Raw genomic sequence first — 15,216 nt, 5'->3', positions numbered from 1 at the left:
AGATTCCAGGCCTCCCAGGGGGCCAGAGTTGGGAGAGTTGGAGGGTGGAAAGGGGCAGGGTGTAAGGAATTTCTGGACGGAATGTTCCTCCGGAGGCTGAGCCCGCATTCTGCACACCCCCCTCCCCAGTCCCCTTCCCCTCATCCCTGGGCTCAGGCTTGGGAACCTCCCCCATCCTGTTGTTTCCTTCCTCCAAAACAGCAGCACAGATATATTTTTCCCAGCCCACCCTCCTTGCAGGCCACTGACGTGTCCTCCTGTGTGAGCCTCCAGGCAGTCATGGCAGCCACCCCCCAACCTTCCAGCACAAAGGCCCCTCCTGGCCCCTCCTCGACCCTCCTCAGGCCCATGCAGTGGGGGAGGGTAAAGGCATGTGTGGAGAGGGCATGTATGTCTTTTTTTGGAAAAAAAATTGAGGAAAGGATGTGGAGCTTCCCTTATCCACCCTGTGGTTCCCGACCCCTCGAATTCAGGAAGTTTTCTCTGTTGTCTGATCTCAGTCTTTCCTACTGCAGCCTGGTTCCTATTCTTTCTGTGGAAGTGTGGTTAAGAAGTGTCTTCCTACTGAGGACCTGGACAGAAGACCTGCTACAACTAGCCTTCACTTCTCAGAAAGCTTGTTCCCCACAGGAAGGCAGTTATCAGAGGAACTGCCTGGAGATCATTGCCAGGGAGAGGGGAGATAGCATGATGGGGAGGTGAGGAGCAAGGTTCAAACAGCAGCTCTCCTACTGACTGGCTGTGGAAACTTGGGCAAGTCACTGCATCTCCCAGGCGCTCAGTTTCCTAAACTGTACTGTGTGGTAATGCTCACCTCCCAGGGTGGTTTTGAGGACTGGTGATCAGGAAAGCAAAGAGCCCAGCACTATGTTCCGGGCATTGCCAGCCCTGAAAGAATAGTTGTAGTTCTTGCACTAAGTTTATGAAAAGGCATCTCAGGGCCAGGGCTAGGATGAGGGCCAGGCAAGTGAGGCCTCTATGGTGTAAGATCTGAAGAGTCATCACTCTCAGGATTATGCAAGTGGCACTCGCAGGACCAGACAGTGAGAGGGATGCCTTCTTCAATGTTGTGCCCCAAGGGCTTCGCCCTAGTCCCCACCTTGCTGTGCTCTAACTGCTGGCTTTGGGACTCTAGAGCAGAGGGGCCCGCTAAGAGCAGGGCTTGCTTTTCAGGTAGCAACCTGTTACCTGCTCCTAAACTGGATTCTGAGTTGTCCCTCCTGGAGGTAAGGGGGACTCTGGAAGACCCTTGGTGGGACAGTGAGTCAGCTGCTCTCACTTTGGAAAGCCTGGAGACTTTAAGCTCCAGGCTTTGTCCTGGGACTGGGCAGTGGGTGGGGTCAGACCTAGGGGTCTGTCTGTGTTTGGGCTCCACCCACTTCATCCCTCTGCAGCTGACTTGAGGAGGAAGGAGAAGAAGAGCCCGCAGGGAGGTACCAGCTAACCCTGCCAGCAGGATGGCTGGGGCCAAGGGTGAGGGCAGTGAGATGAGCCTGGAAGTGGGCTTTACAAACCTGGGAACCAGCTCCAGTCATGCCACGAACCTCACCATGAAAGACTCGACAGATCAGACCTCCCTGGACTTCAATTTCCCCATGTGTGGAACAGGGGGATGGAGGAGATGATGTCTTAAGTCCCTCTCAGAGCCCATGTCCCTAGGAGTGGCATGCAAGGATGGGGTGTGTGTGTGTGTGTGTGTGTGTGTGTGTGTGTGTGTGTGTGGTAGCTGTAGAAACATCCTGGTCAGGAATGGAGTGAAGACGAAGGTCAGGGGCTTCAGTTCCAGAGGGTCCCAGGAGTGCCAGCTGGACTCACTAGGCAGTGTCAATGGTAGGGCTTCCCACTGGCTCTGGTCTCCCTGCAGGGCATGGAGCAGTGGCAGCCTCAGGGGATCCTGCCCTCCTGTTACCAGTCCCATGCCTTTTTCCTTCCCAGTAGCCCCAAGGCTGGCAGTGGTTGGGAAACAGAGAAATAGGACTTGAATCCTGGGAGAGTTGGGTTGGAGGGCAAAGGAAGGGTGGGCAGCATGCATACTGGCTGTGTTTGCAAACACTGCAGGACAACTCGGGTGTTTAGATGGTGTGGGGAGTGGGGGTTTGGAAATTTTTAGCTCCTCAGAAAGCATCTCAACCAGTAAGCTGAAGGCATCTGATCTCTGGCAAGCGTCGCCATGTGGCTGCCCTCCAGCTGGCATGGGGAAGGGGTGGGGGCAAAGGGGATGGTGCTCAGATGATCACTGGCAGGAGGAGAAAGTTTCTCTTGCACTGCTGAGGCCTGTGGTTTCTAATATTGACTTCAGCTCCCTTGTCTGCACCATGCCAGACCCAGGAGGGGTGGGGCAGGAGGGTCACAGTGAGGCAGGGTGGGCTGGAGAGGGCCTGGGCCTCAGGGATATGAAGTGCTGCCCCAAGGGTAGAGATGATAAATAATAGTGATAGCTGACAAGTATTGAGAGCTTCCTAGTGTCTTGTACACTTCTAAGTGCTTTATGTGCTTTATTGCATTTGATCCCCAAAACATAACCCTGTGCAGGCCTGTTGAGGAGCAAGAAGGACAAGGTGACCCGCTTAAGGTTGCATAGTTAGGTAGCAGCCGAGAGAATTAGCATGTGGACCCCAGCAGTCTGCTGCCAAGGTCTTTTAGGGAGCAGTAGGTCCAAATCCTGCCACCTGCTCCCAAGCTGATTTTGAGTTGGAGTTGTCCTGCCTGGTGGCAAGGGAGCTGTTAGCTCGGGCTGGTTGTTCTCGGAGAAGCATCTGGGACCTGTGTTGCCTGGAAACCTGATAGAAATGCACGTCCTTGGGTCCCACCTTAGGTCTAACTGTGTATATGTGGGGTGGCCCAGGCACCTGTGTATCAACAACCCTCTAGGTGGTGCTATGCTCGTTCAAGTTTGAGACCCCTGGGATCATGCTCTGTTGAGGGTCGAGGCCTATTAGGAGGCTTTAACCAGAGAAGGAAGAGGCTTATCTGGGCCCTGAAAGGGCCTGGGGCAGGTGTATCATCTTTAGCTTGTCCAGCCCATTCCATGTCTGTCCATTCTAGCAGGCTGGGTAGCGGACAGGTCAGGAGTGAGGGCTTTGGGTTTGTGTCTCAGTGCCGTTGTGGTCTGCCTTCCGGGAGTTCCCTTCCTTCCCACAGGAGACCAGAGCAGCTCTGAGATGAGGCGGCTGGGCTGTTCTGCCCACCCTCAGGTCTCCACATGGGAAGGACAGAGCCCCTGCAAAAGAAGGGAAAGGCTGGGGGGTGGAGAGGGCCTGGAGTGGCTGACACTGCTCTAGTGGGGGTGGGGTCCCTGGTAGAGGGGTGGGTGGGGCTGGGTTGTTGGCGGCTGAGGGGAGCACCTGGTCCTAATAAGCAGGCAGCTCCAAGAGCTCCAGCTTACCCTGAGTGGGCTAGGGGATTAGTGGGTTAGGATTAGGGCTGAGCTGAGAAAGGGCAGAACATGGCATCTTTACTCCTCCTCCAGAGCCATCCTCAGACTCCGGGTGGAGAGAAGGGGGTGTACCTAGCAGTGGGGAGGAGAGTGGAGGAGATGTGTGGGAGGGGTTTGCCCCGGTCCCCCAACCCCTGTGCCTGGACCCCATTGTCCCTTTACCATCCCCAGCTGCCTTGGCCCTGAACTGCTTAGGAAGTTTCATCCCCTGGAAAGGAGTTTTGACTTCAGCCGCCTGTCTTCCAGGCAGTAGGGGTAGAAGAGTCTGGGCCATTTCCAGAGAGAGCACTGTTACCTCCGCTCAGCCCAGTCTGTTCCTCCATGCCCATCTGGGCCCACTCCTCCTCCCTGATGCGGGAACCTTTTAGAGGGGCATTCTGTCCATTCCCCTGCCTTTGGACATGAGCAGCTCCTCCCTCAGCTCTTTGGGATGGGGTTGTAGCAGCTGCCTCTTGCGCCGAGACACACGGTCTCAAACCTGGGTCACACTCGTCCTCGCCAAGCTCTGCTTCAGAACCTTTGCAGTTGTGCTCAGGCCTTTCTGCCCAATTTGAGGCCCCATAACCACTTTACTGAGTTGGAAACGGAGCCCTAGATTCTGGTCAGGAGGTGAACCTGGCATAAGAAGCTTCTCTTCTTGCTATGGGGAGAAATCAGACCATCTTTAGTAGGAAGCCCTTCTGTTGCTCTGAGTGAAGAAAGGAGGGTGCCAGGGTAAGGAATGGGATCAGCCAACAGGTGTTTGTTGTTGGCCCACTATGCATACATTTGCCCTGGTAGGAGGGAGTTTCCAAATGAATTGGTCCAAATGTTGCTTTGAATCTATTTTGGATGAAGGTGGAATAAGAATCACAAATAAAAGAGTAGTTGGGGAAAAAAGTCATGTGTTCCCATGATGAGATTATTCATACACTGAGGACCAGACAGGGAGGTGGTTGGAGTTCAGAGGTGGGAAAGAGATCCCACTTGCTGCGGTGGCCAGGGAGGGCTAACTGGAGGAAGAGAGCCCTCCTTGTAGGAAAAGAGGGGAAGGCATTCCACGAGTAAAGACCTGGATGTGGGAACAAGCAAGAAGGGTTTAGGGGCCGGGGCTGATGGAGCAGAGCCTCTGTGTTTGGAAATGGAGGTGTGTGAGGCCCAATGGTGGGCGGCCTGAAAGCCCACTGAAGTAATGAGACTGGCTGGCTGCACTATTTCAGGCTGTTGGGATATCACTTAAAGCCCCAACATGGGGTTCAAATCCTGCCGTCTCTCTTAGAGTTGATGATGTTGGCTCAGTCATTTAAGTTTCTTATCTGTAGAGTGGGGCTAAAAGGTAGCAATGGTACTCACCTCCTGGATTCTTGGGAATGAATGAGATGCTGTAGGTCATTGACCCCTCCAATTTGAGGGTCAGCAACTGTATGAACCAGAGGACTGACGCCGGGCACCGAGCGTGGGTCTTTGGTGAAGGTTTGTAGAACTGGATGGTTCTAGCACTATTAGGATGGTTTTCCGCATGCCACACTCTTCCCCCTGTGCTTGGGGCCAACCAGATTATGCCTGAGTCTTGGGTTGGCCTCATCATCCCTGTCTGAGGGGGCATTCTGCCCATCAGGGCCACCGGCCATGGGGAGAGAGCCCATCCCTGGGATGTCTGCCCTGAGGGCTCATGCTGTTTCTCCTTCTGTCTACAGCCCATCACCACTGAGAACACACCAAAGAATGTAGTGGATACGGTGAGTGATGGCAGATGGTGGTGGGGGGAGCCGGAACAGCCTGAGCAGGAGTGAGAAGGCCAGAAGTGGAGAGTGGATTTGGGGGAGAGCGGACAGATGTGGTTGGGGAAATGCTTCCAGAATAGATTTGGGGAACTTGCGGGGAAGTAGTGGGGTGGCTGCTGACGCTGGGAGAAGGGCGTCTGACTATCCCCGCGTGTTCGGAAATGGGCTGCTAGGCAACTGGGCAGGCAGAGAGGGAGAGGCGGGGTGGGAGCTGAGAGGGAGCAGCCGGTAGTTAAATGTGGGCTTCCTTATGAAATATGCAGAATGTGAGAAAGCCAGGCAGATCTTTCCAAACAGGTCTTTCTGACCTAGCTGAGAGACGGACAGTTTCCTCCAGGCTATGTGCAAGATTGAAGGGAGGAAAGTAGGTGGGTTCCGCAGTGGGGAAACTGAGGTTAACTGCCGAGAGAGATCTCCTGGTGATGATCAGCAGGAAATCATGGGCTTGGAGATGAAGGACTTCAGTTCAAACCTTGACTCCGCCAAGGTTCTAATTATGTGACTGTGGCCAAAGCATGAGCCTGTCTGTGCCTCAGTTTTCTTATCTGCAAAATGAGAATAACAGTATCTCCCACAGAAGTGGTGGTGAGTTGTAAACAAGAGGGTTTGGTTAGCTCTGAGGAGGCCTTGATATGAGCAAAGAAATGTGAAACAAACACCAAAGTTATTTCCAGGCCCCTCTGCCAACCTCCTCATCTGCCACTCCTGACGAACCCAGCAGGTGGAAGACCTGGGTGCGTTTTGATTATTTTTCTCGCCTCCCCTCTCTGACTGCCTTTTCTCTGTCTGCAGGGAGAAGGAGCCTCCCGGGGTGGAAACACACGGAAAAGCCTCGAGGACAACGTGAGTGTGGAGGGGGAGAAGAAGGATGGGGCTGGGCCCTGGTGGCCAGGGGGAATGGGGTGAAAGGTGGATAATGCCTTGTTTTGTGGGCTTCCCTTACCTCTCTGTAGAAGGAGAGGCTGGGATTGTGGGCAGGCCCGTTTCCTTACAGGCTGGGCCTTCGTCTTGGCTGCCACCTCCATCTAAGCGGGATCCAGAGCTCATCTGTCCGCGACTGCGCCAGGCCTCAGTGCTCAGGCCGGGCGGGAGGAGAGAGGGCATGCTACGGCAGGCTGGTGTGTGATGAGTGGCCATGGGGAGCAAGGGGAAATGCGCAAAACCACAGCAAGGGAAACTGAGGGCTGAGGCAGAGAAGGAGCCCTGACTCTTGGGGCCGTCTTAGTCCTTGGGGAAGTGGTAGGGCCTGCTTCCCTGGAGACAAGAGTCTTAGAAAATAGCAAGCACCACTGTGTGGCTTAGATGCTGTTGCTTCAGGAGGAGGCTGGTAGATGGGTCCACGGGTCCCCCTGGGCTCCTCCTGCCTCCCATTTTGGGGAGAGGGGAAGGGGCGGATGCCTGAAATGGAAGGATCCCGCAGAAGGGCTCAGGGGCTCTTCCAGGACGTGCTTTGAGCCTCGTTTGGGGTTGGGCTTGTCTCCACACCCCAGGGGCAGACTCCCAGCACAGTGGGGCTTTCTCCTTTCTTCCCTGCCCCTCTCTGACAGTGCCTCCTGTGCTGGCCCCTCCATCCTCACCCGCCCTGGGCTGCAGAGGAACAGGGAGTGGTTTTGGTGGTTGGCACAGGGGTAGATGTTGATGGCACGAGGCCCTATCATCTGACAGCTGCCTGACCCACGGTGGGGAGGGCCCTGGAGGGAGTGCTGCGGGAGCAGGAGGGGCAGCTCCTATAGGCAGCCTGACTCCTGTGGTGAGCCCACTGCCACCGCCACATTGCCCTGGGGCCGTCCTGCATGTCCAGCCCTACAAAGCGGCAGCATCCCAAGGGCCACATGGGACCTCTCCAGGTGGAGCAGGGAGCATGCCTTTTAAATTAGTGGGGAAGGCTCCGCTCAAGGTATGCGTGAATTCCTCTGGGCATGGGGTACTCGTACTGGGGAGGGGCCCTTGTCCCTGCTTGTGATGTTTCTGGGGCTGGGGTGCAGGGGGAACCTAATCTTTTGTGTGTACCTACTACCAAGGATATACAAGCTTCATGTACTCAAAATATATCATACGTGCTCAATAACTGTGAGCCATTCTTATTACTGTTATTTTGACTAAGGGCTGGGAGCTGTGTTGGCTATTTTGAGATCCTCCTGATACCCCTGTATGGCAGAGCCTATGAGTCCACTTTATAGATGAGGAAACAGAGGCTTGGCATTGCTGAATGATTCGGTGAATGCCACTCCATCCCTTCCTGGGACTGCTGCTGGGGTCTGGTGTTATCCCGAACTCCTAACCTTTGGCAAGGGGACAGGGTGATGGTGTGTGAACCAAGCCTTCTAGCCAATGGTCTGGGCACACTCAGGAGCCAAATCCTAGAGCTGCTGTCCCCACATTCCCAGCCTGGGCCAGATGGATCCCGTCAACTAGCGTTACAGCAAGAGAGAGTGAAGTTGGACATCACGAAGAACTTTTGATTGCAAGAGTGTGCACGACCTTGGTCCTAGGGAAGAAAGAGGTGGCCGTTTATTTGTGACTGAGGCTCTTTGACTTTTTTAAGAAGAAAGTATTGGTGATCTGGGATGGATATGTCTGTGCCTGTGTGTCAAGATGGGTAAGTGTGCTGTCTTGTCTGGATATGGGAGGAGGGACAAGATGAGCTTTGGAAGGGTAAGCAAGTGAGCAGTTAGCAGAACGGCCTGTGTACTGCAAAGGAGGAGAGAAAACCTAAATTTTAAGGCTCCTGTCACCTGTCTCAGGTTGGGTTGGCCCCAGGGTCATTGAGCCAATCCCCTGCCCAGCCACGGGACTCTCCAGCAGTCCACCCCGGGGGAGGAGGACCTGGGCCTGCTGCTGTGATAATGTGGCTGTTTGTCAAGCTGCGTTGCTGTCTCTGGCTCATGGCCCAGGACTCACAGGCAGGAATGGCTGTTTTCCTCCTGCCGAGTTGGTGTGTAGTGGAGTTTGTGGACAGTGTGCTGTGTCGCACTTTGTTTTGGAAAAATCCAGGCTAGTGGGCAGGAAGGAGAGGGGAAGGGGTGTGGCTGAAGGGGGTGCTATGTGGGGGTTGGCCACAGCCCCCAGAGGAGATGTAGGAACGGGGCCGGGCCCCTGACGTAGGTCAGTCACCAATCTCTGGCTGCCTGACAAGGCCCCTGGTGTTCGCTTACAGACCCTCCTCCCAACTGTGCCCCTCTGGGGACCTGGGCTCAGGAAATGGCTTTTCTTTTGGTCCTGAGCTGTTGTGTTTGGTCTGTGGACCTCAAAGGAAGGCAGGGCTCTTCCCACAGAGGCATTGCTTCAAACCAACCCCACCCAAGGCTGGGGGTTCCTGCTCCTTGCCTCATGACGGGGAAGAAGGCGGCAGATAACAGAACCTGGGGTCATAGACCTTGAGCGACCCAGTAGTGTCTGAGTGGTGATCAGCTCTTGCCTGCAGTGAGGACCAAGGCAAAAAGAGTTGGCTGAATCTGCAGCAGGAAGGATGGGGGTTAGATACCAGGAGGAACTTCCTGACAGTGAGAAAAGTAAGACACTATGTCCGGGAGGCTGTGGAGTCTCCTTTCATGGTGCCCTTTCAGCAAAGGAAGGACAGTGTTTTGGAGGTGAGGATAGGGGAGAGTTCTGTTTGGTGTTTAGAGAGTTGGATGAAAAGTTCTATAATCGATCTATGTCTTGAGAGGAGGTAGGAAGAAGTTCAAAGCCTTGTGGGTAAAGTGCTTTGTGATCCCCAGAGAGGAAAAGATAGGATTACAGGCAGGCAGAGAACTTATTTTTCTTTTTAAAACAGTTTGTAAAGTCCTGTAGTTGTTTGCCCTAGGGGTTCTATGCAGAGTAGGCAGAAGATTATGTGAGCGCTGTACGGGGCCCATTTTACAGATGGGTAAATGAGATGGAACCTCTCCTCCTCCCGCTGGGTCTGTTGATGAGTATCATGGTCCGTAAAATACAAGCTCTCTGAGGTCAGGGACTTCACTTCCTTTGTCCCCTGGTGTCTGGAGCATGGCTGGGCACACAGCTGGTGGCACTCGGTGGATGTTTGCTGAATGAGAGAGTGAGCATGAAGATTGGAGGCTCAGGGATGACCGGATGCCTTGACTTATTCCCACCGTGCTTGTAAAGAGCTACACGATGAGGCATGCTTCCAAAGGCGCCATCGCTACCCTCGTGTGAGGTCACCTGTGTTTCTGGAGCACTAGGGTGTGTTTGCTGACATGCCGCACCCCCCCGCCCCAGCCCATTTGTTGTTCTCTGAGTTCTGTCTGTGTGCACCGACACTCAGACGTGTCACCGTGCATGTCTGCTCTCTCTCTGCCAGCAAGGGTCACGTGCCCCCAAACTTTGCAGAAAACAGGAAGCCCCGTCAGTGAGAGGGCAGCCCAGTGATTCATCAGGGGATGACAGTCCCAGCTGTTCGTCCCCCATCCTCCGCAGTGGGGTCACTGTCCAGGGTGGCTTCCTCCCCCTGCTCCCCTCTCCCCCCCGCCCGGTGGAGCAGAGCGGGCTTGGACTTTGCCTTATCACCTCTGGAGGCGGCCTGGCCAGACTCTGTTTGGGCCAAGTTTTTATTTATCTTCGCTGGCTTTTTTTGGGGTGGGGAGGCTGAGGAATGTGGAGTGTTGTAACGTTTGGAAGAGGGCGGTGGGGAAACGGGAGCCAGGTCTGCTGCCCTGCTCGTCCTGCTTACCCCTGCACATTTACAGGCTCCCAGCTCCCCTTGGTTCCCCAGTTCCCCCTGCCAAGCCCATCTCAATATGGCCCATTGTCTTTCTCCAGCTCCCTGGGTCTGGTCCCATGCTCCCGGCCACACCTCACGTCTTGGCTACCGTTGTGGCTTCCAGTTGTTCAAAGCAGCTGTGGTGGCTTCCTCCAAAAGTGGCTACGGATCAGCAACAGATGAAACCCAAGGGGCTATTTATAGCAGGGTGGCCCTGGGGCCTGGAGCAGGGCCTAGGGCCTGGGGAGATTCAGGGACTCCTCATTAGGGACTAGTGGAATGGAGATAGATGAAGTGTTGGGTTTCTGTGTTCCACTGAGCGGGTAGTTTTGGAACAGCCTGGTTTGGGTCTTGAAAACCAAACACAATCACTCCTTGACTCCCAGCTCCACCCTTCTCTAATCCCCCCACCCCCAAGCTTGACTCATGCAAACTGGAGTCCTCAGGGCCAGAAGAGCTGTGAGACTTAGAAACTTCCCCCCGATAGCCGCACTTGGCTCTTCCTTCCTTCACTGCTGCGGGGCTGCTCATTGGTCCGAGGCAGCTGGGACAGAGCGGACTCTGGGCAGAGCCTTCTTCCCGAAGGCTGGATGGAGGGTCCCCCTCTTAGCAGAGCTGCTCTAACTTGGGGCTCAGCTGGGAGCTGGGCCTCGGAGCCCACCTATCCTGCCTCGTAGGCACTGCAGAGCCAGGAGAGGGGTGCAGGGTCTCCTCTTCTTGGAGACCCCATGGTCAAGCCCCGGGTTGGAGTGTGAATCCTGCCTGGCCATCAACTTCCTAGGGACTTGAGGGTAAGTTATTCTGTGCCTCAGTTTCTTCCTTTCTTGGCAGATTGTGGTCCTGTCTCCCCGAAGAAGAGGCTGCAAGTTGGTGGGAGGAAAAGGCCATTTTCCGAGAGGCACATGGGTGTTTGGACGGTGTCAATGGGCTCAGGAGGTCTGAGAATCTAGAATCGGGGCATCCCGATTCTGCATCCTATGAGGTGGCTGGAAGGATGGGTAGAGGCGATGCAGGTTTTTGATTTTCTATAGAGGTGAATGTTTGGTTGTAACTACCCTTTTCATTTTTCTTGATACAAAAGTAACGACAGAAACAACAGCTGTCATCTGGCGAATGCCAGGCATGATGCGAAGTGCCTTATATGCATAACTCCTTTGGATTCTCACCGCCAGCCTGAAGGTTGTCCCATTTTACATGTGACATTGCAAGAGGCTCAGAGGGGTTACATTACAACTAACAGGGCTGTCCAGCAGGATCCTGGAATCCAAACTCCATGGTCTGTGGGCCTCTGACCCTGTGCTTTCACACCCGCCATACCATCCTGCTGCCCTGGGATGGATTGGGCCCATTTGCTTAAGTTCGTACCACTCGACAGCTGTGAAAAGGGGAGTGGGTGAGATGGCTACTGTCTGCCACAGACAGTGGGGAGTGGGCCCTCAGGAGCATGGCTCACTACCTTAGGCCTCGTCTTAGTTCCTGCATGCTCCACCTGGCTGTTCTGGTCTCTAAACTCAAGTGAATGACTTGACGTCACTACTTTCAAGCAGAGAAGTGTGGGGTGATGGTGGCAGGACAGAGGGGCGCCATTACTCTCATCGCTCCTGTTTCTTTCGTGGTGGCAGTCGTATTCTCCTCTTGGGGTTTCTCTTGTGTGGGTGAGTGAATCAAAGTGAAATGTGTTTCCACTGAGTCCGTAACTGTTGAGTGTGCCCTCAGTTTGGATGGCACCAGCCCGGTGGGGTGCAGTCCTCAGCATTCAGGATTTCTTCCTTTCGTCCCTCTGGGGCTTGCACACAGGCAGGCACGCTCACGTGGAATCAGTGTTGATGGCTTTGGCTTCGGGCAGGCTGTGTTTTTGCAGGGGTTAGGGTGGCAGGGTCGGAATGTTGGCAGGGAAAGGAGAAGAGGATCGTGTTTGCTCCTGTGGACAGCTCTCTGGTGTGCTCCTCCCGTCATCCTGCCCACCCCTGCATAATGCCGCTTCTCTTCTCTCCTTCTCAGGGCTCCGCCAGGGTCACCCCGAGTGTCCAGCCCCACCTCCAGCCCATCAGGTATGCCTGGCCCATGGGGGCAGGGGGCGGGAGTGCAAGCAGGGGGGTCACTGTGGGTGTTCCTGTTAAGTCTTGACTCTGGGTGCTCCAGACTGCAGCCATAAAGCCACGGGTGGGGAGTCTGGGCAAATGTGAAAGGCACAGGAGGGGATGGGTGCAGATGCCCTTGGCAACAGTTGTGTTTTGAGCTCTTAGCCAGCCCTTGAGCTGAGTCTTTATTTACCTGCATGAGCTCATCTAGTCCTTGCAACAACCCCACAAGGTACGTATTTTATTCCCTTTGGTAGAGCTGCGTTTCAGAGAGATGAGGTGACTTGTAAAGGTCACACAGCTACCAAGAAGCAGCACTTGGATTTGCATTTCGGGCTGGTGGGCATCGAGGCCTGTGCTGAATCTCTTCCTCTCTGCAAACAGGGGGTTCTGACTGGGCAGAGTAGTTTATAAAAGGAAAGTTCCCTATCTGGCTAGGCTGGCAGGGGCCGGGGGAAGGGGATGCACGAGGGACTTTGTGTCTTGGTGATCCAGAGTTTGTTTTGCTCCCCTCCGCCTCTGCCTCACCTTCACCCACCGAGGCTCCTGAGATGATCGGGGATGCCAGCCTTGGGGTAGAGTGGAAGCCCCTGGCAGTTTCTGGCCCCTCTGCTGGCTGTCCACGGACTGGAGGTGGCTTCTTAGAGGGTCCCCTCCTTCCCTCAGACCTGGACAGATGGATTCAGAGTGTGATGCTGAGGCTGTCCGGTTGGTGGCACTGTTCTGCCTTTGCGTCCTTCCCGGGATCCAGCCTGTAGACAGGGGCAGGTCAGCGTCCCTATGGGCCACGTCTGACTCACGGCCCTCAGCAGTACCTCTTGCTCCCCCTCCTGTGTTGAGGGAGAGGCTGAAATCACAGGAGCTTGGGCTTGCGAGTTTTTCTGACATTCTAGTTTCTTCCTTGGAGCCAGGACAGAGAGGGGTTTTGGAGGGTGGGGAGGAGGGGATGCTGCAAGTTAGCTGAGGCTCCCCGCCCTCACACCCACTTGCTTGCAGGTATGTGTGCACGTGGCTTCTTGTCCCAAACTGGTCACCACCTACAAGAACTGTCCTTGGGTAGGCAGTTGGCTTGAGATAGAAACTTCACCACCCCCACAGCTGCAATGAGAAGCTTTCCATAGGGACAAGAAGTGGCCGGGACTCAGAGTCAAACTCAAACCGGGCTCCTTACCCCCGGGTGCTGGTCCCCAATCCCACTTGGGGCCCTGTCATCCCACCAGAGAGGACCTGCCATGCCTCATCGTTGGCTGCCCCACCTCCACGCCCCACCTGGGCTGGGATTGAACCCTGGTGGAGGTCTGGATTCTTCACGGCTTTTCAGCATCCGGGGCCTTGTTCTGTCTAGTGCCAGAAAGCCCTCGTAACTTTTAAATATCCCGGCGGTATTCCTTTCACTGGCCTTTACTCTCCACTTTATCCCGCTGTGGTGAAAGGTTAGCAGAACGAAATGTGAGTGCTGCCTGCATTTGATAGAAGGGGAAGCGAGACACTAGGAGGTTGATGATGGGGTAAAAAGCTGGAGGATGGGGGAGGTGCTTCTAGAAGCAAGAGGTGGGCTTCCCCAGTGGGCATCCTGGACCCTTCCTCTGGAAGAAAAGTTGGGAGAGATGTAAAGATGTGAGCCCCTCCCTTCCTCACCCGGTGCCCAGTGGAGAGGATGGCCAGCCCAGGGACCTCCCCACCTCTCCGGGAAATGCATGGTGCTGGCAGCTACCCACCACTGCAGCAGCAAGGGCTCCATGCCCTCTTGTTTCCTGGGCCCTTAGAAATCAGGGAGGCTGCTGCCAAGAAGCAGCTCTGGCAGGCGGTGGGAGCTGCCAGAGGTGGGGAGAAGGCCAAGGAACAAAGGGCAGGAGTCAGCCTGCCTCCGGGAGGGCTGGAATGTGTGCTGTGGTCTGGCTTACCTGGAACCCAGGTGAACATGTCACCTGAGCTGCCCTCTCCCCTGAGAGGTCTCCCGCCCACTCCACAACTCGAGAGAGCGAGGGGCGGGCAGTGGAAGGCTCCGTTCCAGGGCTGGAGAGCGTTCAGCGCAGGCTCTCTTTCCTGTTCCAGAGCAGTCTGGGGCCTTTCGGGAGATTTCTGCCTGGCTAGGCAGTCACAGTGTCGGGAGCCAGAGCTCCGGGTTCCTGGGCCAGTCTGGCCCTGGCTCTGAGCTCTGGAGTCACAGGTTGAAGGCAGTGGACTGATGGGAACCAAGAATTGGTGTTATCAGTTTGGTTCTGAAATGGCCTGAGGTCCTTGCCAGCCCTACCCAGCTTGTTCTCACCGGCACTCCCAAGCTGGCCACACTGGCCTTGCCAGAGGAAGCCTCTGGCCTTGGCCTTGGGTTGAAGAGCAGCCAAGCACCCTGGACTGCAATTGGGGGTCACACAGGATGTGTATGGGGTGCAGCTATCTGGGGCCTTCCCTGTGGGCTGGATTCTGATCTGGACCCTCTGCTGCCTGCTGTCTCCCTAGAAACATGAGTGTGAGCCGGACCATGGAGGACAGCTGTGAGCTGGACCTGGTGTACGTCACAGAGAGGATCATCGCTGTCTCCTTCCCCAGCACAGCCAATGAGGAGAACTTCCGGAGCAACCTCCGTGAGGTGGCCCAGATGCTCAAGTCCAAACATGGAGGCAACTACCTGGTGAGGATGGGGCCTTGTGCCCATCGTCCTGTGCCCTCTATGCTTCCATCTGCTAGCCACCTCTTCATGGCTGGTATCCCTGCCACCAGCCCCTGTGCCAGCCCACCCTCTTCTCTTTGTTTATCTGCCCTTCTCCTCAGGCAGCTCTCTTGCCTGAGTCTTCCATCACTCTCCAGCCCAGCTCTGCTCTAAGCAGTGTGCTGCAGCTGGAATGTGGCATCTGGAACTCTGTGTGTGCATGTGTGTGCTGGCCAGGAGAAGAGAGTAACAATAAGAGTTCAGGTTATCGAGCGCTTGCTACTAGCCAGGCCCTGTTCCAACTGCTTTCCACGCACTTAACCTTTGCAGCAGCCCTAGCAAGCAGGCACTTGCTGGAGCACAGAGAGGTGGGGTTATTTGCCTAAGGTTGCAGGGTCAGGAAGTGGCAGAGCTGGCACAGGGTCGGTGCCTCTGAGAAGTCTGAGGGCAGAGTCTTGGCAACATGTTTCTTAAGGGACCCTGGGTTGCTGGCACCTGGCTTGGCCTGGCCCAGAGGAGTCACCTTAGCACATGGGAGAGAGGTACTGGCAGTGGTCTCCACTAACGCAGAAAGGCCGATCCGT

At 55.3% G+C, this 15,216-nt stretch overlaps 1 protein-coding gene across 39 annotated transcripts in view; it reads left to right on the top strand.

Annotated features, from left to right (window-relative positions):
• The window catches only part of TNS1 (tensin 1), a 214,210-nt gene that overhangs the window by 99,532 nt on the left and 99,462 nt on the right, over positions 1-15,216 (top strand). For 32 of the 39 annotated variants that reach the window (XM_074010045.1, XM_074010043.1, XM_015432758.4 and 29 more), the window contains 4 exons: positions 5,113-5,154; positions 5,992-6,042; positions 11,903-11,952; positions 14,443-14,614. In XM_074010045.1, coding sequence (XP_073866146.1) covers positions 5,113-5,154; positions 5,992-6,042; positions 11,903-11,952; positions 14,443-14,614 — 315 coding nt within the window. Of the gene's footprint in view, positions 1-5,112; positions 5,155-5,991; positions 6,043-6,930; positions 7,097-10,360; positions 10,693-11,902; positions 11,953-14,442; positions 14,615-15,216 lie in introns of those variants that run through there. The other 7 variants (XM_074010055.1, XM_074010054.1, XM_074010053.1 and 4 more) reach the window with 2 other exon arrangements.

The sequence above is a fragment of the Macaca fascicularis genome, chromosome 12, assembly GCF_037993035.2.
Source record: "Macaca fascicularis isolate 582-1 chromosome 12, T2T-MFA8v1.1".
In the NCBI taxonomy this organism is placed as follows: Eukaryota; Metazoa; Chordata; class Mammalia; order Primates; family Cercopithecidae; genus Macaca; species Macaca fascicularis.
Note: the sequence above shows the minus strand (reverse complement) of the source record. Positions and strands in the feature narration are given on the sequence as shown.